Source organism: Populus trichocarpa, chromosome 13 (genome assembly GCF_000002775.5).
Source record: "Populus trichocarpa isolate Nisqually-1 chromosome 13, P.trichocarpa_v4.1, whole genome shotgun sequence".
Classification (NCBI taxonomy): domain Eukaryota; kingdom Viridiplantae; phylum Streptophyta; class Magnoliopsida; order Malpighiales; family Salicaceae; genus Populus; species Populus trichocarpa.
The window spans coordinates 12,854,538-12,881,572 of NC_037297.2; the positions used below are offsets into that span (position 1 = coordinate 12,854,538).

The following is a 27,035-nucleotide window of genomic DNA, read 5'->3' on the forward strand; positions in this document are numbered from 1 at the left end:
GAACTTGCAATGGATCTTTTGGTGTAATCTTGATCATATCATCCCCTTTCTCCTCAAAATAATTCATCCATGAATTATCACCTACGTCAGACAAAAAGAGATTAGAAATATTAAATGTAACACAACACCATCCTCTCCTAGTAGATCCTCTTTGCAAGAATTGTAATTAATTCTTTCAAGGATTTGAAATGGTCAATCTCCTCTTGGTATCAATTTAGATCTTCTTTGTTCAGGAAATCTTTCTTGTTTTTATATTCACTCAAACCCAATCACTTTGTTAAAAAATAACCCTATTTCATCCTTTATAGCTTTGAATACATATTGCTCATTCTTTTTTGTATTTCTCATCTCACATTCTCATAGAGAGCCTTTATTACATGTGTTTTTTTATTGCCATCAAGACTGACCTTTTTATTAATAGGTAAAGGAAACAAATTCAAAGGATTAAAGCCATAAATAATTTTAAAAAAAGAATAATAAGTAGTAAAATACACTGTTATTATAAGAAAATTTAGTAAATGACACACAATCTTTCTAATTTTTCAAATTCTTTTGAATAATAGTTCTTAACAATGTAGTTAAAGTCCTATTAACTATTTTAGTTTGACCATTTGTTTGTGGATGACAAGTATTAAAAAATAATAATCTTGTTTTTAATTTTCCCTATAAAACCTTCCAAAAGTAGTTTAGAAATTTAACATCATGGTTAGACGAAATGCTTATATGTACCTCATGAAACCAAACTATTTTTCTAAATAATAAATTTGTTATGTTAGTTGCATCATCGGTTTATGATAAAATATCAAATGTGTCATTTTAGAAAACTTATTCACAACAGCAAAAATATAATCCTTACTTTTTTTTTTATTTGAGCAAACCTAAAATAAAATCCATAGATATATCAATCCAAGGTTCATTAGGCACTGGTAAAGGAGTATATAAACCATGAGACAAGACTTTAGACTTAACTTATTTACATGTTATGCATCTATCATAAATTCTTTACGCATCTCTTTTCATCTTAGGCCAATAAAATTGCTCGTGCAAAATATCTAAAATCTTAGCAACCACAAAATGTCCCATTAATCTACCCTCATGATCTCCATAAATTGTCAATTCATGTGTAGAACAATTAGCTTTCCTTGGCCTATAAGATATTTCAATAACTGATGATCAGTATGGATAACGGACTTCTTAGACCACAACTAATGTTGTCAAGTTTTCAAAGTTCTTACCAAAGCATAAAACTCTTTATTATAAGTAAGATAATTCAATGTTGCACCATTGAGCTTTCAACTAAAATAAGCTATGAGTCTTTTTTTTCTGCATTAAAACAGCTCCAATACATCTGAGGCATCACATTCAATCTTAGAAGTTTTCATTAAATTAGGCAACGATAAAAATGAAGCCAAAATTATTTTTTCCTTTAATAAATTAAAAGCATGCTTTCTTCTATACACCATTTAAAACACATAAATTTCTTAACTATCTTAGTTAAGGTTATGGTTAGAGTATTAAAATCCTTAATAAATCTCCTATAAAAACTAGTCAAACCATGAAAACCTCTTACTTTAATGATTGACTTAGATGTAGGCCTTGATAGTTTTAAATCTTTCCTCAGCCATATCAATATCGTTTGCACTAACATATCCAAGAAATACAATCTTTTCCATGCAAAAGTTATACTTTTTTAGATTAACATCTAAATATTATTTTCACAAAATAACAATACATTCCTTAAATGTTCAACATGCTCATCTAAATGCTTTCTATAAATCAAAATATCATCCAAATAAACCATAAAAAACTTTGCTATAAAATTACGCAAAACATGATTCATCAATCTCCTAAAAGTAGTAGGTATATTAGTAAGTCTAAAAGTCATAACTAAGCTCTCATATAAATCATATTTAGTTTTAAAGGTAGTATTCCATTCATCTGCCTCTTTCATTCTTATTTGATAATATCCACTTTTCAAATCAATCTTAAAAAACATATAAGACATATGCAATTCATTTAACATATCATCATGTTTAGGAATTGGATGTCTATACTTTATCATAATATTGTTGATGACATGAAAATCAATACATATTCTCTAAGTCCCATCCTTTTTATGGTATTAACAATATTGGAATTACACATGGACTTATGCTTTCTCTTATATACCCTTTTGTCATCAATTCTTCCTCTTTCCTTTGAAGTTCATTTGTCTCCTCGGGATTACTCCTATATGCTGACCAATTCAGTATAGATGCTCTAGATACAAAATCAATTTGGTGCTCAATTCCCCTAATAAGTGACAACCCACTAGGAAACTCATCAGGAACGATGTCCTTAAAATCATATAATAAAAAAACACAAACAGTAGGAATACAATGATTGAGGTCATTAATATTAAAATCATACACAAGTAAAATTATAGGCATGTTATAAAATAAGCATTCTTAATCTCACTTCTCTTTGCATAAAACCTAACATGTTTCATTTTTTTTTTTGCACACTCTCTTCATTTCTCACACTTTTTTTCTTCTCTCCTCTTTTGGGTGAATCCCTATTAATTCCTATTTTGGCCTATCTAACCTTCTTCTCTCCCAGCTCATTTTATTTTCACTCTTTCTTATATCCTCACATGGTTGATCATTTATTTTGGTCTTCATAAACTTGTCTAAGAGACAATAGTACAAGTGTGTATGTCTTCTTATCATTTTTAAAGGAATAATTGTTCTTAAACCTATCATGCTTGGTTTTCTTATCAAATTTCCAAGGTCTCCCCAACAATAAACAACAATAAATGAGTAGCGATACACGCTACTCATTTATTGTTGGGGAATATGATCTCCTTTTGTTGCTTTACATGATCCTTATATTTAAAAAAAAAACATTACTTACTTAGTAACTCTTATTTCTCCACAATCATTTAACCATTGAAATCTATAAGGCCTTTCATGTTTAATAGTTTTCAAACTCAATTTTCTAACAAGAATAGTACTAGCAATATTAGCACAACTTCCATTGTCAATAATCATACTACATACATTATTATTTATGTGGCATCTAGTATGTAATATGTTCTCCTTTTGTTGCTTTACATCATCCCCTTTAATATGTGTATTAAGTGATCTTATATTCATCAAAGTCTCTCTATTAATTGGATACTCAATATCACTATAGTTCTAAAGTGATAGAATCTCTTCCTCTTGGATTTAACACTTTCAGATTCAATGTCCCCATGCTTCTTCATAATCATAATCCTTTTATTTGAACATTGTGAAGCTATATCATCACTCTTGAAACACCTAAAACACTTATATCACAATTATGATTAGATGGGATCTTAGCTTTACCTTTTATTTTAGTGGTCAAATCTTTCCTCCAAGCCTTAGATGGTTCATCTTTGTTGCCCACGGTATTCAACTTTGATGAGGCACCCCTTCTCTCCTATAATTCAACCTACATGCTGAAAATGAGTCCAAATTACCTCTTTGACATGTATTGCCCTTTCTTTTCAACTGTCTCTCTATATTGGTAGCTATATGAACCATATCTTCTAGTTCAACATAGTGCTACAACTCAACCATATTAGCTATTTCTCTATTTAATCCATTCAATAACCTTGTCGTTATAGCTTTTCTATCCTCTATAACATTAGCTTTAATAATGACAATCTTCACTTCCTTGTGATAATCTTTTATTCTCTTAGAACTTTAAGACAAACTCTACAATCTTTGATATAGTTCCCTATAATAATGACCAGGAACAAATATATTTCTCATGATGGCTTTCATCTCATCCTAATTATCTATAAGTATCTTTTTGTTCCTCCTCTTTTCCAAGACAAGTTGATCCCACCAAACAATAACATAGTCAGTAAACTCAATAACAATAAGTTTTACTTTCTTTACTTTACAGTAATACTGATAGTAAAAAAGTCAATTCCACTTTCTTTTCCACTCCAAATAAGCTTCAGAATTGTTTTTGCCTTGAAAAGCCATACTCATCAACTTAATACTACCCAAATCTCTATCCAAATCATCCCAAAATCTATCTTTCCTATCTACTCTTTTATGGCTGAATTGCTCAAGTAGTTGAACTCCCATAGGCCTTTGGTTTCTATATGATTGAAACCTATCATTGTGGTTATCATCAAAATTCTTGGCCTTCTCATATGTATTTTAAGCTATAGATTCTTCTGGAGGTGAATTAGCTCATCTCCCAAATCTTCTTCATTCCAAACCCTTATGGTTTATCCCATCATGAACACTAGCCATTGTGGTTCTCAAACTAGCTATTTCACTCATTACTTTGACAAACTTTGTATTCATTAACTCCAATTATTATTGCATGACCAAATAACCCCATTTAAGATTGTTCCTATATTTTAGTGGTGATGATCTACTTCTCTCATGTTTCACAAATTTGCTTTTGCTTCTCACTTTAATTTGCTCACATTTGCCTTGTATCACTCAATTCTTAAGATTTTGGTTTTTTTAAGGAACAAGTTCATAAAAAATCAAAGATTAATATCTTAATAGTGTAATAAAATAATATAAAGACTTGAGAAGGAATAAAGACTGAAAACAATCAATATAAAACTACAAATATAAAATCATGAATACCAATACAAACTCGTGTAAAATATGAACAATATGAAGACAAGAAAAAAAAAAAGAATACAAAGAATAAGAAACTAATGGAATAAGATTTAAACAACTCAAAATAACAAAGCACTTTCAATTTGTTATTTTACATATGGTGGCTGAAACCTAAAAAAAAAAAAACAATGACACAATAACTAGTTTTTTTTTTTATATAGTTTTCAAGAAAAGAAAAACTAAGTAAATCTAAAATACTCAAAATCAAGAGTTATCTCCAAGAAACCCCAAGAATCAAGATTTTTTTTCAAATTTAAAATAAGCGGCTGAATTCTATATTTCTTAAATCAAGATTTGCGGCAAACCCTAAAAAATTATTTTCTTATGATTTTTCTTTGTTCTTTTTTTATAAAACTTTATTTAATCAAGATTGCAAATAATTTCTCTTTTAACTTGATGCCACAACTAGTTTTTACGAAAGATAAAGAACTTAGTAACAATGGAGTAAATGGAAATTTAAAGATAAAAGGGATATAACCTGATTTAAAGCCTTACTCTGATACCAATTGATGCAAATCTCATAGATATAAAGATCTAGAAATCTACAGCCAATTTGACCCTTTCCAAGAAAGTTAAATTTAGGATCACGATTGAGTTTGACACAACAATAACCTGTAAAAAGGTACCAAGATTTTAAGTAACCACCCCTACCCAACATCTATTAAGAGACATGAACAAGAAGTATGGAAGACACCATAAAACTTGATTAATTCTTTGATAAGTTAGAGTAGTTCAATGAAGAACCAAAAAGTATGAGCAAAACCTCACATATACAATAATAATTGCCGAAATCAAAGTCTATCCCAAAAAACCTAAATACAAGCTAAATAACCCTTTTATAATAGGTAAAAATGTTCTAAATAATGTTAAAGAAAAATAATATAATATTTCTAAATAAAATAGGAAAACAAATCCTAAATCAATTAAGAAACTAATACAATTCTCATATAATGGCTTCTAGACCTTATTGCAAAGCCTTTCCGATGTCCAATTGCCTTGAAATGTTAATATAGAATAAGACCTGTGAAAAATTTTGATCAAATGTTAGCCCGATCCAATAGTCGGATAAAAAATTATTATAGTTAGAGTAAAGCTATGTATTTGAAACAATAAACCAAAAATACTTTTAATACTGAAATTAATTAGCCCACCATTAAAAAATAAGTACGCCTACATTATAGATAGATTAGGCTCGTTTTGCACATATATTAAATTGAATAAGGTTTGATCATCACTTGTTGAAGCTGAAGCTTCTTTGAATAACTTGACCCAAATAGTCTAAATAAGCTCATTGAATGTATTTTTGAGTTTTTTTGCCCTTGATCTTATAATTAGACCAAATAGAACTTGCAATGGATATTTTAGTGTATTCTTAATCGTATAAAATAATGTTAGAAATAGGAAGAAGGAAGTGCAGGCATGCACCAAAATGATGTCGTTTTGGTGCATGTCTTTTTTATGTTCTTTGGAAAAATGATGTCATTTTGTGTAAATTGTGGGAAGTTTTTTTTTAAGTTAGTCCTCTAAGTTTTTACATATTTTTTTATTTTGGTCATTTGATTTTTATTTTTTATTTTTTATTTTCATGGCTAATTACACTTTTTTTCTATGAATTTCTTTTAATTTAGTCTTGAATAGCACATTTTTATAGCCCTCTCATTCCTCCACCTCTTCCAATTTGGTCTTTGGATTTTTATTCTATCATGTTTAGCCCATTACACCTCTTTTCTCATTACTTCTTTTAATTTCATCCCTAATTACACATTTCTTACTTTTTTATTTTTATTCTTACAATCTTCTCATGCTTATGCTGTTATGGTAGCTTCTCAAAACCATGACATTCAAGTCTTACTTGCATTGTCTACTCTCACTATCCATCATTTCTTACTTTATCCCTATTTTTACTTGAAAGATGATAATTGTTCCTAAACTATGATCTTTTACCCCCCACCAAAACATTTGTCCTTCTTTTATTACATCAAGTCTTCTTTAATTACCATTGTTATGATTTTTTTGAAAATATCATTACTTTGCATGATTTAGAGATTTGATTGGCACATGCTAAACATTATTTAATTTGTATTTAAAATTAAGAGATTATCTCGATGTAATATTAAAGCACCCTACTTTTGAAAAAGCATAATATGTCATAGTCGCAAACCAAAACACATCTTTTAAAACAAATTGATGCAACCTTCCTAAAATGTTTTCAAGAGATTGAAAATTTTAGTTTTTTATGTAAAAAGAAGGATGACCTATATGATAAGGTGGTCTTTTAAATTAGCTTTTGTCTATTGTTTGCTCGAGCAAAATAGGAATGCATAACGGTTACCATAAAAAATGTATATGCACCTAGGATTCTAAATGCATTAGCACAACAAATAATGGCAAGTAACATAACCATTTTGAAGAAAATCCTCATAGCTGTTGTCTTTTCTTGATATGTTGTGAGTGAAGTGTTTTGGCCTAGATGTTTTGTAATTTTTGTTTGCTTTTGTTATGGGTGATTTGTTATAGCCTAAGATTTCACTTGGAGCTCTATTGATGTTTTGCAATTTTCATTTGCTCCTAGTGTGAAGGGTGATTATAGTCAGGTTTTTTTGCAAAGAATTTTCTTAGGCTTAAAATAGGATAGTAAAGGATATATTTTGATTAGAAACCAAAGAAGGTCTTTTATCATTTCAAACTCAAAATACCTGAATTGATAAGTCTTGACCTTGTTTGGCATAATATATTCAGACATGCACATAAATGTTTATCACAAGTCCTTAAATATTGAACTTACCATACATTATTACTAATAATGTCAATGTAAGATATATATGATATGCAAGGAAAAGATGAGCTTTGAAAAACATTTTATTTTTTTTTGTTTTTTTTTGTTTTTTTTTTTTGTGTGGCCATTGAGGGGTGGGTTATCTCTTTCCATTCATACAACATGTTTCACAAACGTAAGCATTTTATAATAAATTTGTCATCCGCCCCTCCGAGATGGTGGAATGAGATGCCAAATTCTACTTCTAAAGAACATTGAGTTATTTTTTAAAATCAATATGTAATTTAGTTTTATCTTGGTAAGAACCATTAACTTATCAATAAGATCATGCAATGCGTAGATGGTAGTTTTTACTTATAGTTTTAAAGGTTTACTCTGAGAATAAGCAAGAAAATGAAAAATTAAGACAAGAGAAATAAAACACATGTGAAGAAATATTTGGCATGAATTTCTTTTTTTATTGCTTTGGATGGGTCAGTACATTCATGTATAATACTTATTTACAGAATATAAGTTTATAGAAAATGAGTGCTCTACTTGAAAAAGCTTTATTAAGCATATAAGAACCTTCATATATGGGTTCCCATTTTCTCAAAAGTTCTCTTAGTATTGGGAGAATCTTCTTTATGTTTGAGACACCTTTTCTAAATTCAACCAAGAATTAAAGGATTCATTCTTGGTTTCTATCCTTAGTTGTTTACTATAGGGTATTTGAATTGATGATTACACATCTATAATCATGTTAATACGTGTTACTTATTTTGTATTTGGAATATCATTCTTAATGTTGCGAGTAAGTTAGGTAGGATTAATATGATTTCATATAGGCACATTGAGAGTGAGTGTTGGCCTTTGGGTTCATTTCAATCAATATAATATGGAACGGGCTCACGTCCATCAATAACTCACCATCCTTGTGGGTCCAATGCTGATTTTTTTATCAAAGTGGGGATCAAGTTGTTTTTAGGCTCAAATCCAAAACCACTCTTTTAGTTTAAGTTTAAAATAAAAAAAATGTCAGTTTATATAATCTCCAAGGATAACAAACATTTTTCTTTTTAAAACAAATAGCAATGCAACTTACCTTAAATAGGATGTATATGATGATTTTTATCTTTCCGGTTACATAATTAATCCTTTACCTAAAAATTCTAAAAAACCAGTTAGAGTTTCCTAGTTACCATAAAACTAGATTGGGACTTATTTTTAATTTTACCTTGTTTGACCTATAGTTCGCCAAGATGTCTCATGTGAGTGTTATTCTAAAAAGAAAATAAATCGAAATGATACCAATGTGTGTGTAGGCACACATGTTAGATGTTAGTACAAAGAAGAGAATTTGCAGAAATGATGGAATGTGCAAAAATTATGGCAATGCGGAGAGGGAGAAGATGATCATATGGTAATGAGTTTTTTACATGGAAATATTGGTGTGTTTGTGTGTGATTGTTGGTTGCAAATAGTGTTTGGGGACATAGTTTTAATGGTGGCTAGGGAGAGAAAGGTCTTTAAAAATGGAAGATGTAGATGATGATATGATGAGTAGAAATGGTGTTTAAAAATAGGATACTATTTGTTAGTTTTTTTGAGAAAGTTTGTAAACTTGTACACTGATGACAATATTGTAATATTTAACTTTTAAGTGATGTTTAGCTATTAATTCAAATACAATAGCAATCCTATAATTTTCTTAAACTGTTTTGTTGACTTAGTTTTTGCAAACTCAAATTAGTATATAAAGTGTTATAAATATTATAAACAGTGGTATGTAAAAATGTAATTTCTGAAATGATGGAAGAAAAGTAAAATCACAGGCAAATCTTAGAAGAGCCTGAGTAATTTTCCTGAAAAAAGCAGAAGAATCAGCATGTCAGATAATCATATGAACACCGGAATATAGAATCATCTATTAACTTCACATCAAAGATCCCATAAAACAAATACGGAGGTTGAGCACATCTCGATTAGGAAAGATTCTATAGTAAAAGAAACAATTCGGAGAAAGACCTCAAGATTCTATAGTAATAATTCAATCGAAAATCCAAATGTTCCCAAAAACATTTGATAAGGGTGAATAACAAGGTTCATCTGCAGAGATCACGAAAACTTAGTACAGATAAGATACAAAGGATATGATATAAGTTTATTCAATACATCAATATTGTTTTACATAGCTTATTGTAACTTATTACATGAACATCATATTTTTTTAAACATGATATGGGCCACATCACTGTTACACCTTAAGCTACTTCCACACTATACGGAACACACAGGGAGATGCTGAAAGGAAGGTCGATCTAAAGACAGATTAATTTAAGGCCCCAGCAGGAGACCATATATATAATTATGCAAATAACTGGATGTCTTATCGTATGGTATGAAATCTTCACGCCTGGTGAAATTCATGCTTTATTCAATGATCCAATCAAACTTCACAGACCATATAATTATGCTAACTGCTGGATTTATTATGTTATGGTAGGTAATCTTCAAGGCTGGTGAAATTCATGCTTTCATCACTGATCGAAGCTAAGATCTTAGAGAAAGAGTTGGCTAAGGTTTTTGGAGGGTATTGATCTATGCAGTTTTTCCAGACATTTGTGTCCTCCAAGTCCTTCATAACTTTCCACACACAATTGTTGCACTTAAAACCTGCCCCAAGGCTGATCATTAGTATTGTATCACCCTTCTTGAGCCTTTTCTTGGCCTCCATGTAACCTAAAACATACCACAGGCCGCCAGATGATGTATTTCCAAACCGATAAAGTGCCATTCTAGCTGGTTCAAGATCATAATCATTGAGAGCTAAACTCTGACCAGCCTCATCAATGATTGCCCGCCCACCAGGGTGCACACAAAAGTGATCGATTCCAGACTTGAGATCCAAACCAGGTCCTGCATCCTTAGGAGTTGGCCGCTTCATTATTTTATTTCGATAATAGCTTATTCGATAGCGGAGCACCTCTGACAGTGGTATAACTTTAGGAAGAAGAACTCGGAGATTCATGGTTAAAGCTTTAGCACCAGCTTTAGGTAGATCTTTGTTGAGCCGAAAGCCATTGATTCCAAGGTCATCTTCTGCTTGGAAGCAGCTGTTATATGCTTCATCATTAGAGCCGATATGTGTGCGTACAGAACAAGTCAATTCCATGAGGGCTTTAATCTTCCAATCTCTGTTATTTGTTAAGAGAATGGAGCAGCCCCCAGTACGAAATAGAATGTTGGAGAGCATCATGGACTTGTCTTTTCCAGGATACCAATGTGAACTCATGGATTCTGTGCTCATAACGATTGCAAATGAATTCTTGTATGTCTTGAACAGTTGCTTGACTAAATCAATGGCTACTGCACTTGCACTACAACCCATTCCAGAGAGATTGAATGCCTTGATGTCCTCCCTCATCTTGTAACGGTTTATTACTCGAGCTGTTAGAGAGGGAGCTGGTGAGAACAAAGAGACTGAAGAGACAATAATGTTGATTTCTGATGGAGAAACTCCTGTCTTAGCAAAGAGCTTATCAACAGTATCGAAAAGGATACCATCCATCTCCGAAATTTCATCCATAAGAGTTGCAGATTCCTCTCTTCCTTCCATGATATTTTTTGGGACATAAGTTTCTTCACCAATGCCAGAACTAACCGTAGTCTTTAAAAGAAACTTGTATTCTTCTATTCCGAGATTCTTGTTTCGTGAAATAATTCTAGCACTGGATCTAGGATCAAGCTTCTGGTCTTCAGCGGCTTTATGGCACTCATAGCTTAGCATATAGCAACATTGGTCTTTCTTTTGGTATCCTAACTTATAAAGGTTGAAGATAATATAGTACAATAACAGTGGAAGCATTGCCAAGAACAACTCCATAACAAAAGGAAAAGAAAAGCTATAGATTGGGTTTCAAGAGATGCGGAGACTTTTACGAGGGAGTTTATTATCAGAACACAACTATGGTCCTACTCTTATACTAGAGAAAGGGTTACATGCAATGCCTATGCGCATGCAAGCATTAGATAATGTTCCTCAAAAATTGATTGCTGGGGAAAAGATTGATTTCAAAATAGGTGGGGATTATACATAACTGTCTATATATTTGTGCCAGTAATTAATGTTCAACCCCTAAAAATAGAAAATAGGGTATCGTCTATCTACATACGATTCACGTAGCCTAGCTAAGAAATTGAGAGAGACAATTAGCTCATGAGAGACATAACATTGCATTTGGCATCTTCTTAGCTCATGTCCCACCAGCAGAAAATGTGGAAACTTCAACGAAAAGATTAAAAACCTAAGTTTGCGGCCAAAACTGATTACGGCTTACCTGCTCCAAGTCCCAGAATAGTGGCTTTTCAGGTTAACTCGTGGGTTAGTGGATGAATGAATAAACCTTGATATATCTCAAAATGATGATGTTTTCAGACAAAAGAAAATAATATCCTCACCACAAAAATTAAACAAAAATCTCTTCAAATTAACTTGGAGAGGTCTTATCAAGATTTAACTCAGTTAACCAGATTGAAAATTTACCTGTTAGGTTATCTAAATTGAATTGCTTCAACATCCACTCCATGTCAAAAGAAAACTAAGCCTAACTTCAGATTGGCAAGTTACTAGGTCACGCAGGTTGACAAGGTTAATGTAATCATGATCAATTCATCCAGATTTGATTGGGTTAATGTCTACTCCAGATAAAAAGAAAACTCAGTCCATGCTAGGCTTCGAGTTAACGAATCACCTAGTCGACATCCAAACTTGGCCTCAATTTAATAACTATGATAACAACCATTTAGTAATAGTCTATCCAACCATATATTAAAAACATCAATGGTTGTAACTTATCATTATGCTATTGACAATCTGTTTTTGCAACTTTCACTCCCTACTATACATTTGAAATATTTTAATTAGGAGATTTTTCCTGAACTCCTAGTTTTATGTTAACATTTATAAATCTTGATTTGACCATTAGATCGGGCTTAAATATTTTTAGAAAATTTTAGAGACAGTGTTTTTTTTATGGTTAAAATTTCAAAGTCATCGGTAATCAAAAAGTTTTTTTAAATAAGATTTGGAAATTACTATATAGGATTTGCTATATTTTCCTAGTTGGTTTCAAATTCCTTTTTCATATTTGGTTTAGAATTCTTCTACTATTTTTCAGCTTTATTAGGATTTTTTTTTCCTAGTATATAAGCTTCGTAGAAGAGTTGTAATATTGAGTTTATGTAAAAGAAAATATTAAGTAATAAAATTTCAAATTAGAGTTGTGTGATGGTGACTTTATTCGATAGAATTTTATGTTGCTTCCTTCCTTGTGTTGTTTTAATCTTTAATCTACAATAGTTAGTATTAGAACCCAACGATACCTAGTGTTTTTTTAATTTGTGTTATCAAATCATCATGGTTGAAGTTAGTAGAAGACATGTAACAAAGCTCAATATTTACATGTAATTAGTTGTTATGCGTTGTTGGATAATCATGGTCGGAAAAGGTTGCAAAACAAAACATGCTTGTATAGGAATGGATGAGAGGGTTTTTTTATTGGAAAAAACATCCATGAATTAGTGTGTTGTTTCCTTCTTCTTCATAGAAGGTGATCCTCCTGGAGAACATGATCCAAAGGAAGAATGTGTTCCAACAGAAGGATGAATTTCTCTCAAATCTGTTTTAACTTTGTTAAGATGTAGGTAAAGGAGAGCTCTTTTATGTTAGTTGGCTGGTGCAGCTTTTGACATAGTCTAATATATGTTTTGAAAGATTTGTATTAAGTACCTTTTAGAATTGAAGCATTATGTCAAAATAGTTTGCTTACTTTTTCTTTCTAACTTCAAATGTGGTATGCGTTTGAGCAATGATGTGTGCTGATACCACAACTATTTCCGCTCATTTGATTTATCATTAATATGCTAATTTCATTGTCTGGTGAATAATTATTGGCTCTGAGAAAAAAAAGCATACAACTGGATTACACTTTGTGACACAGTAGGCAGTATGATATAGGAAAATTAATGGTCTATTACAGATAATTTTCCCCTCCAAAACATGTATCTTCTGGTCTATTTCCGCTTCCCGCTTCACCATCTTGTTGTTTAACAATTACTTGAACTATGTTTTTGGGCCTTTTCTTCAGTTGTTTTGTTTTTTTGTCCATACGGTCGTTCTGATCTTTGTATGAATAGTTTCTGTAAGAGTACAGCTTTTGGGGTTGGAGCTTAATTAGAAATATAGTAAAAAATAGAATGGCGGTAAGTTGTGAAGCTTTTCAATCATCCTCATTGTAAGTGAAAATTAGCTTTACAAGTGCATCTAAAATATTTTTCGTTCTTATTTTCATTAAAATCTTTTTTTGTTTTTCACTAGCTACTTATATATATCTTCTCTGAGATGGTTACAAGTGATCTTGAAATGCTCTTCTACTTCTATATATGCCGTATAGTAAATCCTCTACTACACACTGTTGTTGTTCTACCATCTGCAGATCTCTGTTCTAGTAATATCTCTGTGTCATGAAGCATTCTTGTGAGCATGTTATACCTTGAGCGATGGTAGAACGAATTTTGGGTACAATAACTGGGCAAGAATCATGCACCAGTACCCATTAATTTATCCCCGTGGCTATGTATTTGAGAAACATGTAGAGTGAAGAGCATTGTACTTCAATAGAATCTTGGGATCCTAGGTTCGATTCTAGGCTTTACTCGTTCTGGTAGTTTGATTCCTTATTGTGGGAGCTATAGCTTGACGTTGGGGATCGTTGGAATAGATGATATAATCTTTCCGTTCTTTTTTCCTGATGGGTTTATTTAAAGGCCTATCTAGTTTGAACCTGGAGCCACAACACTGGGCCAGCTCTCTCTCAAGTCTCATGCCATTAGCAAATTTAGCAATCCAACTTGTATTTTTAAAAAAATTTGAAAATTTTTTTATTTAAAATTAATATTTTTTTTGTGTTTTTGGATCATTTTGATGCGCTGATATCAAAAATAATTTTAAATAATAAAAAAACATCATCTTGATACATTTCTAAACGAAAAGTATTTTGAACCGCAATCCCAAACCGGCCTAATATAAGATTTTTTTGATAAGATTCTAAGCAACTCACAAAGTTGTTGAGCTCTACACAATGTAGTTGCATACAAGGCAAGGCAAATAAACTGTAACTCAGGAAAAAATAGAAAAAAACTACAATTTTAAAGCTCAAGAAAAAAAAATCTTACATCGATTTTGTGTGAGAAAAGAGAAGGAAAGAAAGCATGAGATGAGGAAAGGGAAGAATGAGAGAAGAAAAAAAAAATTCCAAAGAGAGAGAGGAGAAAAAATGGGAAAACAGTGGTGGTCATTAGGCCACGTATCCTAAAAACAAATAAGGAGGGAAAAAAAAAAGAGTAGACTAGAAGATTTGTCAAAGCAGTCACTTATTCAAAAAAAAATTATAGACATTATTAAGGTGTTTTTGAGTAACGTTAAATTTTTTATATGATTTTAAAATACACATAGTTTTTTGTTTTAATATCAAAATAATGCAAATAGATCTAGTCAAGTTGGGTCCACGTATTAAATACGCGATCTAGTTTATAGTCCCATCTTGGTTTGATTAATATATTTTTTAAAATTATTTTTTATTTAATTATTTAATAATAAAGATAGATGGTTACAAAAAAATCAAATATTTTTTTTAAAAATAAAATATGATGTGTTGCATGAATAATAACAGCTAAAATAAATAAAAAAGACTAATTATATAATCTTATTTCATTTAATTTAAATTTAAATAAACATGGAATAAAGAAAAAAACTGCAAAAAAAGGGTTTTCTGAAGAAAAAAAACTTAATTTTCAACCTATTTTTCACCTGGAAACAATTGAATAGCATTCCTATAACCTTAAGAAAATAATTTTCAAATCAACAAAAAAAACCCTAAATAGGTTCAAAACACAAAATAAAAATAAAAAATCCTCTCTCAACCTCAATTTTGGCCATTTGATCCAATAAAATCAAAACGCATCTCTTTCTCTCTTTTTTTGGAGACTTTCTCTCCTCTCTCGAGTTCTAGAAATAAAACATCAAGAAATTAAAGTTATAGACCAAAATGTAAAAACCAAAAAAAGTCAAAAACACACTTCAATGGTATTAAAAAGAAATAGCCTAGGAATTTTTCCATTGTCAATTTTTGCCCTCAGTGTTTTAATTATATTTAATTAAAAAAATTAATTTAATTTTTTCAAATTAATATCATAATTTCTTTTAAATATTGTGAGAAACCCTTATGAAATTAACCGAGATAAATCATCAATCCTCGTCTTAAATAAACTAAATGTTGAACGATCTCATTAAAAAAAAAATCAAGTGATCCAAAAAAATATATATATTGCTGTGGCCTATTGCTTTTTTCCTATAGAGTTTTTTTTTTTTTTTTCACTTCTTGATTTTAACCAACTTAAATTTTTTGAAATAAGGATAAAAAAATGTGTCTCATTAATTACATCCCCTATTTCTTATTAATGTGTTCTCTTTTATTAAAAAAAAATATCAGAAGTATTCTTAGTGACAGAGGACTATCAATGCATGAACATGTCTAGTTTTAGTTTCACACCGCCAGTACTCAGAAAATAAAACACCTCCACATATAAACACAACACTTGAACTCCTAGATTCTGTTCTATTTGGATTTTTCTTACAAAATAAGCAGACAATCTTTTCAAGGAAAAAAGCGCAACACAGAAGAAACAAAGAACAAGGCAACCTGGCAAATTACAGTAGATGGAAATACTAAAGTTGGAAATATGGAAAACAGAACATAGAACGGTATGGGATTAAACATTTGAAGGGATTGCGCATAGAAACTATCGGATGAGATAGCAAAATATGCAGCACAAAAGAAATCCAATTTTGCAGACTCAATTACCCAAATCACCTGACAAAGTTCACCATCACACACTGTAATACATTCATAGTATCTTAGCTTAATTAGCAAACCAGAAGCTCATATTAGATAACAAACAAGAGAATAGAACTAATCTATTAACGAAAAAAACAAGAAAAGCATTACAAGCTCCATTATCTGTTAAGCTCTAGTGATCACCACATTCAATTTTGTCTCTGATATTTGCCAGCACCTCTTTAGACTCCCTCAACAACTTGATACTTGTGTTCAGCCTCTCACGCTTGCTAGCAACAGATGGAGGTTCCTCTAACATTCTTTCTATTGCAACACCACCACCAGTACCCAACAACGCATTAACAATCTCCTTTTCCATCTCCTTGTTCACCAAGTTTCGGATGCTGAGCTGGAGATGCAGAGCCATATTGTCAACCAACCTCATCAAGACAATCTTCCAGTAAGCAATCAGCCTCATCTTCAAGTCAAAAGCTTGAAGAAGAACATGTTTATGACCCCTAAGATCTCCCACTACAACCTCTCTCGAGCCATCAATCGTCACCCTGGAAGATCCAAATTTCGTAATGTTGTCGATGACTGCTTGCTGCTGTGCGATGAGCTTGTTCCATTCCTTCATATATTCTGGATTACATGTGTAATCCGTTTCCTTCTCCATCTGGAGAATCTCTGTTACCCAATCAATGGACCGGTCTTTCATTTTATCTACAAGTTTATGGGCCGCTCGTCCGATAAATAACTGAAGTTGGTGATAGTTCGCCGAGTGATGATTCAAAACTGAAATGACCACACCTCGAATGTAAGCCCACACTTTTTCAACAAACCCTATTTGTAGTTCTGATATTTCTTCAACTTTTTGCTGCAGGATGGCAAGGATGGCAGCGTGAGGAAGGAAATTTGGCAATTCAATCCCTTTTGTTTCCTCCAAAACCTCAATCTCATTTATCATAAAATTCTTTGTATGGTCAGAACACTTATGAAGTTCTGTTGAGAATTGATTGAGCATTTCAACCAATCTAGCAGTGCAGTGCATATCTTTTTCATGTCGGTATTCATCAATTTCCCCTCTTAAAAGGATTTTCCTCAAAGAGTCCTTGGAAGATCCAATAATGCCCATGAAAGCTGCCATGACCTCAGCAACTGACAACAACCTCCTAGGTATCCTATTCAGCTCTGAAATACTCGCACTCAACTTCTCATCAATCTTTCTGACGATATCAGGCAAACACTTGGCAATAATATTAGCCTGAATTTGCACCAGTTTTTGAGCCAAAACTTGAATACCCACTGTAGATTTATCAATCTTGGACAAAAGTTGATGTGTAGCAAACAGTGCAGCTTCTTCCTTCCTTGCATCCTCATAAGACTCATTACCAATACGGTTTCTAACACACACATAACCAAGGCCTATATTCACATCATTTCTAGTGACCTTCTCAAGTAACCCTTCAGGTGATTTATCAACCTTTGTAACCACAGCAAGAGTCCTCTGACCGTTCTTGTCGACTTTCTGTGACATCCTTATGGATTCACATGTGGAAAAATCAACGCTCGCAGACAAAACATTAAGGATAACACTCTCATCAGGACTAATATACTTCATTATAATGTATGCTATCTGCTCATAGATATTTTCAGGTTGACCATGAACAGGAACTCTTGTTATTCCAGGGAGATCAACAAGAGTAAGATCAGGAACACCATTCTTTTTCACTACAAGAGTTAATTCAGTGTTAGATATGCCCTTACCGTTGCCTGCTATCTCATCAGTGACAAGATTGATAGCATCAGCAACGTGGGCTTCATCAGTAGGCACTGTTTTGCCATTGAACTGCAAGAAAATCTCTGGTACAAGAGATGGGTGATGTTTAAGCCTCACAATGAGAGGCACTCTAGTGCAAATGCCATCGCCACGAGGAAGATTGATACAAGCCAATGATTCAAGAACACTGGATTTGCCTGAAGATTGATCGCCAACAACAACAATGGTTGGAAGTTGTATGCCTTCTTTCATTACCTGGAGTTGCCTCAGCCTGTCCACTGCATCAAGGAGAGGTGTGATACGGTCGTTGTAATACGAAACAATTGGTACATGATCATGAAAAATAGCCTCATGTTCAACATGAAGTTCTACTTCTGTATTTACTGATGCATCTTCATATTTTTCAACTCCTTTCCTTTTTGAAGAAGGCTTGCCTCCACTCATTTTCTCTAGAAAAGATCAGACAGGGATAGAAGAAGAGAGAGATATTTTTTATATGGAAAGAGTTCGAAGATTGGTATGGTCTTGGAAAGAAAAGGATGGAACAGAAGATATATTTTATAGTAGAGGAGGTTTTCATTTAACTGAAAAATTAAGATAATTGCAAAATTACGATATAGAGATTTTCAATATAGCTCTCAAATTAATATTTTTATTAATTAGGTCCCTAAAGGAGAAGCATTATCCATTCTTCCATTAGTGGAAACACTTACTTCGTTTGATTAATGAAAAACGTCAGATTTCCCTCAAAATCGCATCCTTTTATTGCATTAATTATGCATGCAATCTAAACATGGAAACTCGTAAGAACGAAGGATTTCAATCGAGGATTAATGTCAAATACTTTGAAGACCAAATTCAAAAGCTATATAGTTTAGACACTTAATTAGTTGAGAATTGGTTCGTAGGTGAGAAGTTAATTTGAGCTTTGCTCTTAAGATAATTATCAAGCCTCGGAATTAATGTTATGGTCTTTTACATGAATAATTTCTGTCCATTTCTAAATATTATTTTCATTGCTGAGAAAAATAGTACATAAGGTGAAATCGAATAGAATAACCTCCAACAAAAGAAAAGTACAAAGAAAAGACCAAAAAAATAACCCCCAACAAAAGAAAAGTATAAAAAAAATACCAAAAAAATTACCTCCATCAAAAGAAAAGTATATAGAATAACCTCCAACAAAAGAACAGTATAAAAAAACATTACCAAAAAAATTACCTCCAACAAAAGAAAAGTATATAGAATAACCTCCAACAAAAGAAAAGTATATATAAAAAAAAAGGACTAAATCGAATAACCTCAACATCGAGTATTTTTGGATTAATTTATACTAAATCTTTTATCTAGATAATCTTAATTATAAGAGCACATCTCTCGTATTAGTATGGTGAATTCAAAGGAATTAATTTATTTAAGTCTCTTATATACTATCTTCTAAGTTCAAATTAAAAGAACCATGAAAATGAATTCATATCTCATTAACTATAAGAATTACCCTTAAGATAGAAATATTTAAAAGAGCTAAAAAAAATCAATTAAGTGAACTTTAGACCAAATTAATTTGAACTTAAAAATCAAATTACTCGAATAGTATTAAATTAAGAAAAAGAAGATTGATAAAAACTTAAGATAGATATATTTGTTTGGGGAAAAATAAAAATTGCTAGTAATATATGTTTACTATGTTTGTTCATCCTTGGGAATTCATAAAGAGTTTAAAGAAATTTGCAATTTTCAAAATATCTAAATTTAAAATATTAATATTTGCTTTTTATTTAAAAAGTATATACATAAAAATACATGTTACTAGTATTGAAAAATGAAATATTGAAATAGATCCAAATAAGGAATTAAATTTTTGGTATAGAAAACTAACTTTTTGATTTAAAAAATAACATAAAAAGTTAACATTAAAGATGCATGCATGAAATCATAGAACTATAATATCTATTAGTAAAAAAATTAAGGGTATATATGTCCAATCAATATTAATGTTAGTATTATATGGTCCTGAAAAATTACTCCCATTCCCAAGCCCTTGGATTGTAATTCCCATCATTTTAGAATGTGTTTCCAAGGAAATGTCTTTATAAATAAAGTAATACTCCATTTATTTAAAAAAAAAAGTCATAAAAAAGAAAATTTTAAACTTTTAGTTCAAATGCAATAATTTCTAATCTAGAGAACAAGAAAACTAGTTTTAAAAATTTTAGTAGGTTTGAAAAATAATTTGATGAGGTTCTTCATATTTTTTTGCAAGTTTTTCAAACAAAGAAAATTAAAATAATAAATAATAAAATATTTTAATCTTATATACAAACACTTTTTAGGGATGTGAAATTTTAATTTTTAATAAAAAAAAGTCATATTTAGTTATCAATATTTTTTTATGCACAAATACTTTTTATCAAAGTAAAATATTACTTTGTAGAGGAAGGTTCCACTAAATAGTAAATCTAGAGGAGCATGTCATATATTCTAAAAGATGTAAAGTTGATCTATTAGATTTGTCTAAGGGGCAGGTAGTATAATTAAAGTTTTAAAAAATATAACAACACAAGAAAATATTTATCAGAAACTAAATAATACAACACATATGAATGAGAATGACCAAAATGACGATACCAAAATCTAGGTAATAGAAAAAAAGAGTAGAAAAGACATGATAATTAACTATGCTAAAAGAATGATAGCCTTGAAAGTACAATTCTTAACAAGATAAAAATGATCATAAAATTCAAAAAATATATTATTATTATTGATAGCAAATTGACGTATAGAAAGCAAGGATTTTTCTTAGTTTCACTTGCAACTATATTAAGATATGATTTTTGTTTTTTGTGTTTTTTTTATTATATTTGTTTTTTATTTTATTTTTAATTGTTTTTGTTCCTAATAATTGTATGAATGTTGTTGTAGGATTTTTTTTTCATATGAGATCAATTTTTAGTTGATTTATTTATTCGATTTTTAATTTTTTTTCATACGAATTTTTGTAGTTGAATTTATTTTTTCATGTTATTTATTTGTTGCAAATTTTTTTGAGTTTATTTTCTTCTTCTTTTTTCCAAGTATTTTGAGTATTATAGAGTGTTGATTTATATTAATTTAATTATTTTATAGTTTTGTAAAATAGATTTTTTTTAAAATATTTATAAATAATTAACGACTGAATTACATACGGTATTTTGTCGTGAGAAATACCGACGGAATGAAATGGAGATAATTTTTGTTTTGCGCACTTTTTCCGTCGGTAAATCCATCGAAAATAATATTTTTTATTACCAACGTACTTACCGATAGATAAAAAATTACCGATGAAAGAGTCATCGATGGAGCATTTTTTAGTCAGTGATTTTGTTGGTAAATTAATTACCAACAGAATAATAGTACAAATATCAACGAAAAAATCCATTGGTAAATGTAAAGATTGTGGTAGTGTAATAAATAACAATCGAGGTCTAAAATTATGTTGTATAATGTAGCTTCGATCAACATCTTAAATGACTTCTTTAAGAAAACCTTGAATGCCTTCATGCGAAACTTCCACTAAAGGAAAAATCTAGGTGATAGAAAAAAATGACGATACCAAAATCTAGGTGATAGAAAAAAAAAAAAAAAAAGTAGAAAAGGCATGATACTTGGGTAGGGTAAATAGAGAATGAAATATGTAAAATCTATCTTTAACTATGCTGAAAAGAATGTACAATTCTTAACAAGATAAAATTAAATGATCATAGAATTCAAAAAATATATTATTATTATTGATAGCAAATTGACGTATAGAAAGCAAGGATTTTTTTTATATATTTTTTTATATCAAGAACATGTAAGATAGAAAATAATCATAAGGTATAAGTAAGTGTGGGAACATTAAGGAGACCATTACCATCCTCTACATCAAGGTGATCTAAAACATTAATTATATGACTCTATATGTGATAGGCTAGTAACTTATTACATGAACATCATATTTTGCAAAACAAGATATGGGCCACATCACTATTATACCTTAAGCTACTTCCACACTATACGCAACACCCAGGCAGATGCTGAAAGGAAGGTCGATCTTCAAGGCTGGTGAAATTCATGCTTTCATCACTGATCGAAGCTAGGAAGAGTTGGCTAAGGTTTTTGGAGGGTATTGATCTGTGCAGTTTTTCCAGACATTCGTGTCCTCCAAGTCCTTCATAACTTTCCACACACAATTGTTGCACTTAAAACCTGCCCCAAGGCTGATCATTAGTATTTTATCACCCTTCTTGAGCCTTTTCTTGGCCTCCATGTAACCTAAAACATATCACAGGCCGCCGGATGATGTATTTCCAAACCGATAAATTGCCATTCTAGCTGGTTCAAGATCATAATCATTGAGTGCTAAACCAATATTGTTTGGTATTGTGGTAGCTTTTGTGGTTGTGGTTTGAAAAATATTGTTTTATAAAAAGTACTTTTAGTTGAGGTTGGTTTGGTATTTATATATATTTGGTTAAAACTGTGGTTGAATTTGAGGTTGAACAAAAAGTAATTTAATGTGTTTGGTTAAAAAATTGCTTTTCAAATTGAGGTTATAAAATAATTAAAATATATATATTGATGGTTTTGAATTTAAATATTGTAGATTTAACTATTGTTATTATATCATGAAATAAATAATACTTTATATAAAATATTTTTTATTGTTCAATTAAACTATCTACAATTCCATCACGTATCAAATACATCCGACAAGGACTACTGTTTCCTTGGTTTCTCGCGCAACAACATCAGGAAAAATATAATAAGGAACAAAATTAGGATTGCGATCAAATTCTGCAAATGCTACGTCATTAATTAAAAATAAAAAATAAAATTTTATTTTATTTTACTGGGTCGAACCCGGTTCAATGCATTTAGCTTTGGACCGAACTCGGTCTGGCTAGAATCATGCTCCATTGTTCACGTAACTGGTTCAGCGTTTTCATCCGTGCAAAGCAGCTCCTAGCTGCTTTCCTTTCCCTGCGTTTCAAACGCAAAAACACTGTGGGATCCATGAACAGTGAACTATGTTTTTTCCTTTACCAAATAGGTTGCATCTGCGTTTTAAATAAAACACAGACACAACCTCATTACCAAACGGCCTCTCAGGAGGGAAAAAAAAAGAGAAGACTGCATTATATGAGTCCTAAACAATATGTGTCTATGTTCACATTAGATTCCTCACACATTTTAGATTATACTAGTTACATACCCCGCGCGATGCCGCGGGTCAATTTTTTTTGCATTTCATAAAAAGCTAAGATCTAAAAGTATTAGGTTTTTTTGCAAAGTTATACCCAAGAGTCTTAAGTTTAGTTGCAACGCCTAATCCAATAGTAATATTTATAATATTAATAATAACATTAAACTTGCATGGCCTAAATTTAAGTGGGTTTGACTGCAATACTAGACCCAATAGCATTGGACGTGGGTCTAGCTGCAAGGTCGTCTCATAAATGTGTGATGATTAAATAGATTAGTTAAAAAAAAATAAAGAAAAAAAAACCAACAGAAAAATAAAAACTAATGAAGAAAAAGAAAAAAAATATGAATTAACTGGGTTAACCCTTCAAACCAGCTTAACCCGTCATACCTTGAATTCGCATCGTGAAAGTTTGATAATTAAAAAGGAAAAAAAAAAAAACTAATGGGTTAACCCAGAATTAACTGGCCTAACTCGTCAAACCAGGTTAACCTGTCAAACCCGGAATCCGTGTCACGAAAGTTTAATAACTAAATAGAAAAAAAATTAACATTAACAATTTAAATTAAACAAAAAAAATTAATTAGAAAGAAAAAAACAAAATGATGAACCTTTTTACTGAGGACTGTACTGTGCAGTCCACAGTCAAATGCATAAAAACAACAAAAAAAAACTAAAGGCATCGGCCAATAACTACTTAGAAAAAAAAATTAATATTAATAAACTAAATTAATTAAAAAGAATTAATTAAAAATAAAAAATAAAAGAAAAAAACCTCTAAGAAGAAAAAAAACTAAATAGAAAGAAATTTAACATTAACAAACTAAACTAAACGAAAAAAAATAATTAAAAAGAAAAAAAAGCAAAAAACAAATTACAGGTTAACTCGTCAAACCAGGTTAACCCGTTAAACCCGGGATCCGTGTCATGAATGTCTGGTAACTAAATAAAAAAAGTGAACATTAAAAAACTAAACTAAACGAAAAAAATTAATCAAAAAAAATTACAAAAAATCTGGGTTAACTCGTCAAACCATATTAACCCGTTAAACCTAGGATCCGTGTCATGAAAGTCTGATAACCAAATAAAAAAAATTTAACATTAAAAAAATAAATTAATCAAAAAAAAATTATGAAAATAAAAAACAAAAAAAAATTGACGGGTCAACCCAGAATTAACCGGGTTCACCCGTGAAACCAGGTTAACCCGTGAAACTCGACATATATGTCATGAAAGTCTGATAACTAAATAGAAAGAAATTTAACATTAACAAACTAAAATAAATGAAAAAAAAATTAATTAAAAAGAAAAAAAGCAAAATAAATATATTTCTGGGTTAACTTGTCAAATCAGGTTAACCCGTTAAATCCGGAAAACGTGTCATGAAAGTCTGATAACTAAATAAAAACAAATAACATTAATAAACTAAATTAAACAAAATCCTTTTGTTAGAAGAAAAAAAATAAAGAAAGAAGCAAAAACAAATCCCGAAATGCATAAAAAAAACAGCTAAAAAAAATAAGACAACTTAAAAAAAAAAAACCAAAAACGGATCAGTGTTTTACTGTGGATTGCACTGTGCAGTCCACGGTAAAACACTGATCCGTTTTAGTATATGTTACAATTAATTAAAAAAGAAAAGAAAAGAAAATTCGGGTTAACTCGTCAAATCAGGTTAACCAGTCAAACTCGGGATCCGTGTTATAAAAATTTGATAACTAAATAAAAAAATTAACATTAACAATTTGATAACTAAATAAAAAAAGTAACATTAACAAACTAAATTAAACAAAAAAAATTCATTAAAAGAAAAATACACAAAGAAAAAAGTAAAAAACAAAAACCCATAAAGGCATAGAAAACCAAACAAAAAAAAAACAAAAATAAATGGGAAAAAATGGGAAAAAATAAAAACAAAATAAAAACAAATAAATACGAAAAAAATAAAGGGAAAAAATAAAAACAGAAAAAATACAGTCCACAGTAAAACACTGATCCGTTTTAGTATATGTTACAATTAATTAAAAGAAAAGAAAAAATATTCGGGTTAACTCGTCAAATCAGGTTAACCCGTCAAACTCGGGATCCGTGTTATAAAAATTTGATAACTAAATAAAAAAAATTAACATTAACAATTTGATAACTAAATAAAAAAAGTAACATTAACAAACTAAATTAAACAAAAAAAATTCTTTAAAAGAAAAATACACAAAGAAAAAAGTAAAAAAAAAAAAACCCCATAAAGGCATAGAAAACCAAACAAAAAAAAACAAAAAAAAATGGGAAAAAATAAAAACAAAATAAAAACAAATAAATACGAAAAAAATAAAGGGAAAAAATAAAAACAGAAAAAATACAGTCCACAGTAAAACACTGATCCGTTTTAGTATATGTTACAATTAATTAAAAAGAAAAGAAAAAAAATTCGGGTTAACTCGTCAAATCAGGTTAACCCGTCAAACTCGGGATCCGTGTTATAAAAATTTGATAACTAAATAAAAAAATTAACATTAACAATTTGATAACTAAATAAAAAAAGTAACATTAACAAACTAAATTAAACAAAAACAATTCATTAAAAAAAATACACAAAGAAAAAAGCAAAAAAAAAAAACCCATAAAGGCATAGAAAACCAAAAAAAAAAAAACAAATGGGAAAAAATGGGAAAAAATAAAAACAAAATAAAAACAAATAAAAACGAAAAAAAATAAAAAAAGGAAAAAAACGGAAAAAAATGGAAAAAAAAAGAAAAAAAAATTCACAGTAAAACACTGATCCATTTTAGTATATGTTACAATTAATTAAAAAGAAAAGAAAAGAAAATTCGGGTTAACTCGTCAAATCAGGTTAACCAGTCAAACTCGGGTCCGTGTTATAAAAATTTGATAACTAAATAAAAACATTAACATTAACAATTTGATAACTAAATAAAAAAAGTAACATTAACAAACTAAATTAAACAAAAAAAATTCATTAAAAGAAAAATACACAAAGAAAAAAGTAAAAAAAAAAAACCCATAAAGGCATAGAAAACCAAACAAAAAAAAAACAAAAAAAAATGGGAAAAAATAAAAACAAAATAAAAACAAATAAATACGAAAAAAAAGGGCAAAAATAAAAACAGAAAAAATGCAGTACACAGTAAAACACTGATCCGTTTTAGTATATGTTACAATTAATTAAAAAGAAAAGAAAAAAAATTCTGGTTAACTCGTCAAATCAGGTTAACCCGTCAAACTCGGGATCCGTGTTATGAAAATTTGATAACTAAATAAAAAAATTAACATTAACAATTTGATAACTAAATAAAAAAATTAACATTAACAAACTAAATTAAACAAAAACAATTCATTAAAAGAAAAATACACAGAAAAAAGCAAAAAAAAAACCCATAAAGGCATAGAAAACCAAAAAACAAAAACAAAAAAAAACAGAAAAAAATGGGAAAAAATAAAAACAAATAAAAAAGAAAAAAAAGAAAAAAAATGGGAAAAAAATAAAAACAGAAAAAAAATGGGAAAAAAAAAAAAGAGGAGAGGACTGCTCAGCGTTTCACTGTGGACTTGCACAGTGGAACACTGAGCAGTTTTAGTTTTTTCTTAATTTTTAATTGTTAATGTTAACTTGACAAGTTGTTTGTGCTGCATCGCAGGATACCTTTCAAAGCAGTCACTAATTGAAAAAAAAAACATTTATAGGCATTATTAAAAACATTTTGAGTAA

The 27,035-nt window shown here is 30.1% G+C and overlaps 2 protein-coding genes across 2 annotated transcripts; both read right to left on the reverse strand.

The window, feature by feature from the left end:
- Positions 1 to 9,548: 9,548 nt before the first annotated feature.
- Positions 9,549 to 11,377, reverse strand: LOC18104526 (3-ketoacyl-CoA synthase 19). Its single transcript, XM_006376304.3, has one exon. It carries the CDS (start codon positions 11,294 to 11,296, stop codon positions 9,908 to 9,910), a length of 1,389 nt encoding a protein of 462 aa, XP_006376366.1. The 5' UTR covers positions 11,297 to 11,377; the 3' UTR covers positions 9,549 to 9,907.
- A 4,930-nt stretch (positions 11,378 to 16,307) lies between these two features.
- On the reverse strand, positions 16,308 to 18,618 carry LOC18104527 (dynamin-related protein 4C). Its single transcript, XM_024583463.2, has one exon. It carries the CDS (start codon positions 18,529 to 18,531, stop codon positions 16,501 to 16,503), a length of 2,031 nt encoding a protein of 676 aa, XP_024439231.1. The 5' UTR covers positions 18,532 to 18,618; the 3' UTR covers positions 16,308 to 16,500.
- Between the last annotated feature and the right edge of the window lie 8,417 nt (positions 18,619 to 27,035).

Coding starts and splice junctions, on each gene's coding strand:
- LOC18104526 (XM_006376304.3), bottom strand. CDS start 11,296: ATGGAGTTGTTCTTGGCAATGCTTCCACTGTTATTGTACTATATTATC.
- LOC18104527 (XM_024583463.2), bottom strand. CDS start 18,531: ATGAGTGGAGGCAAGCCTTCTTCAAAAAGGAAAGGAGTTGAAAAATAT.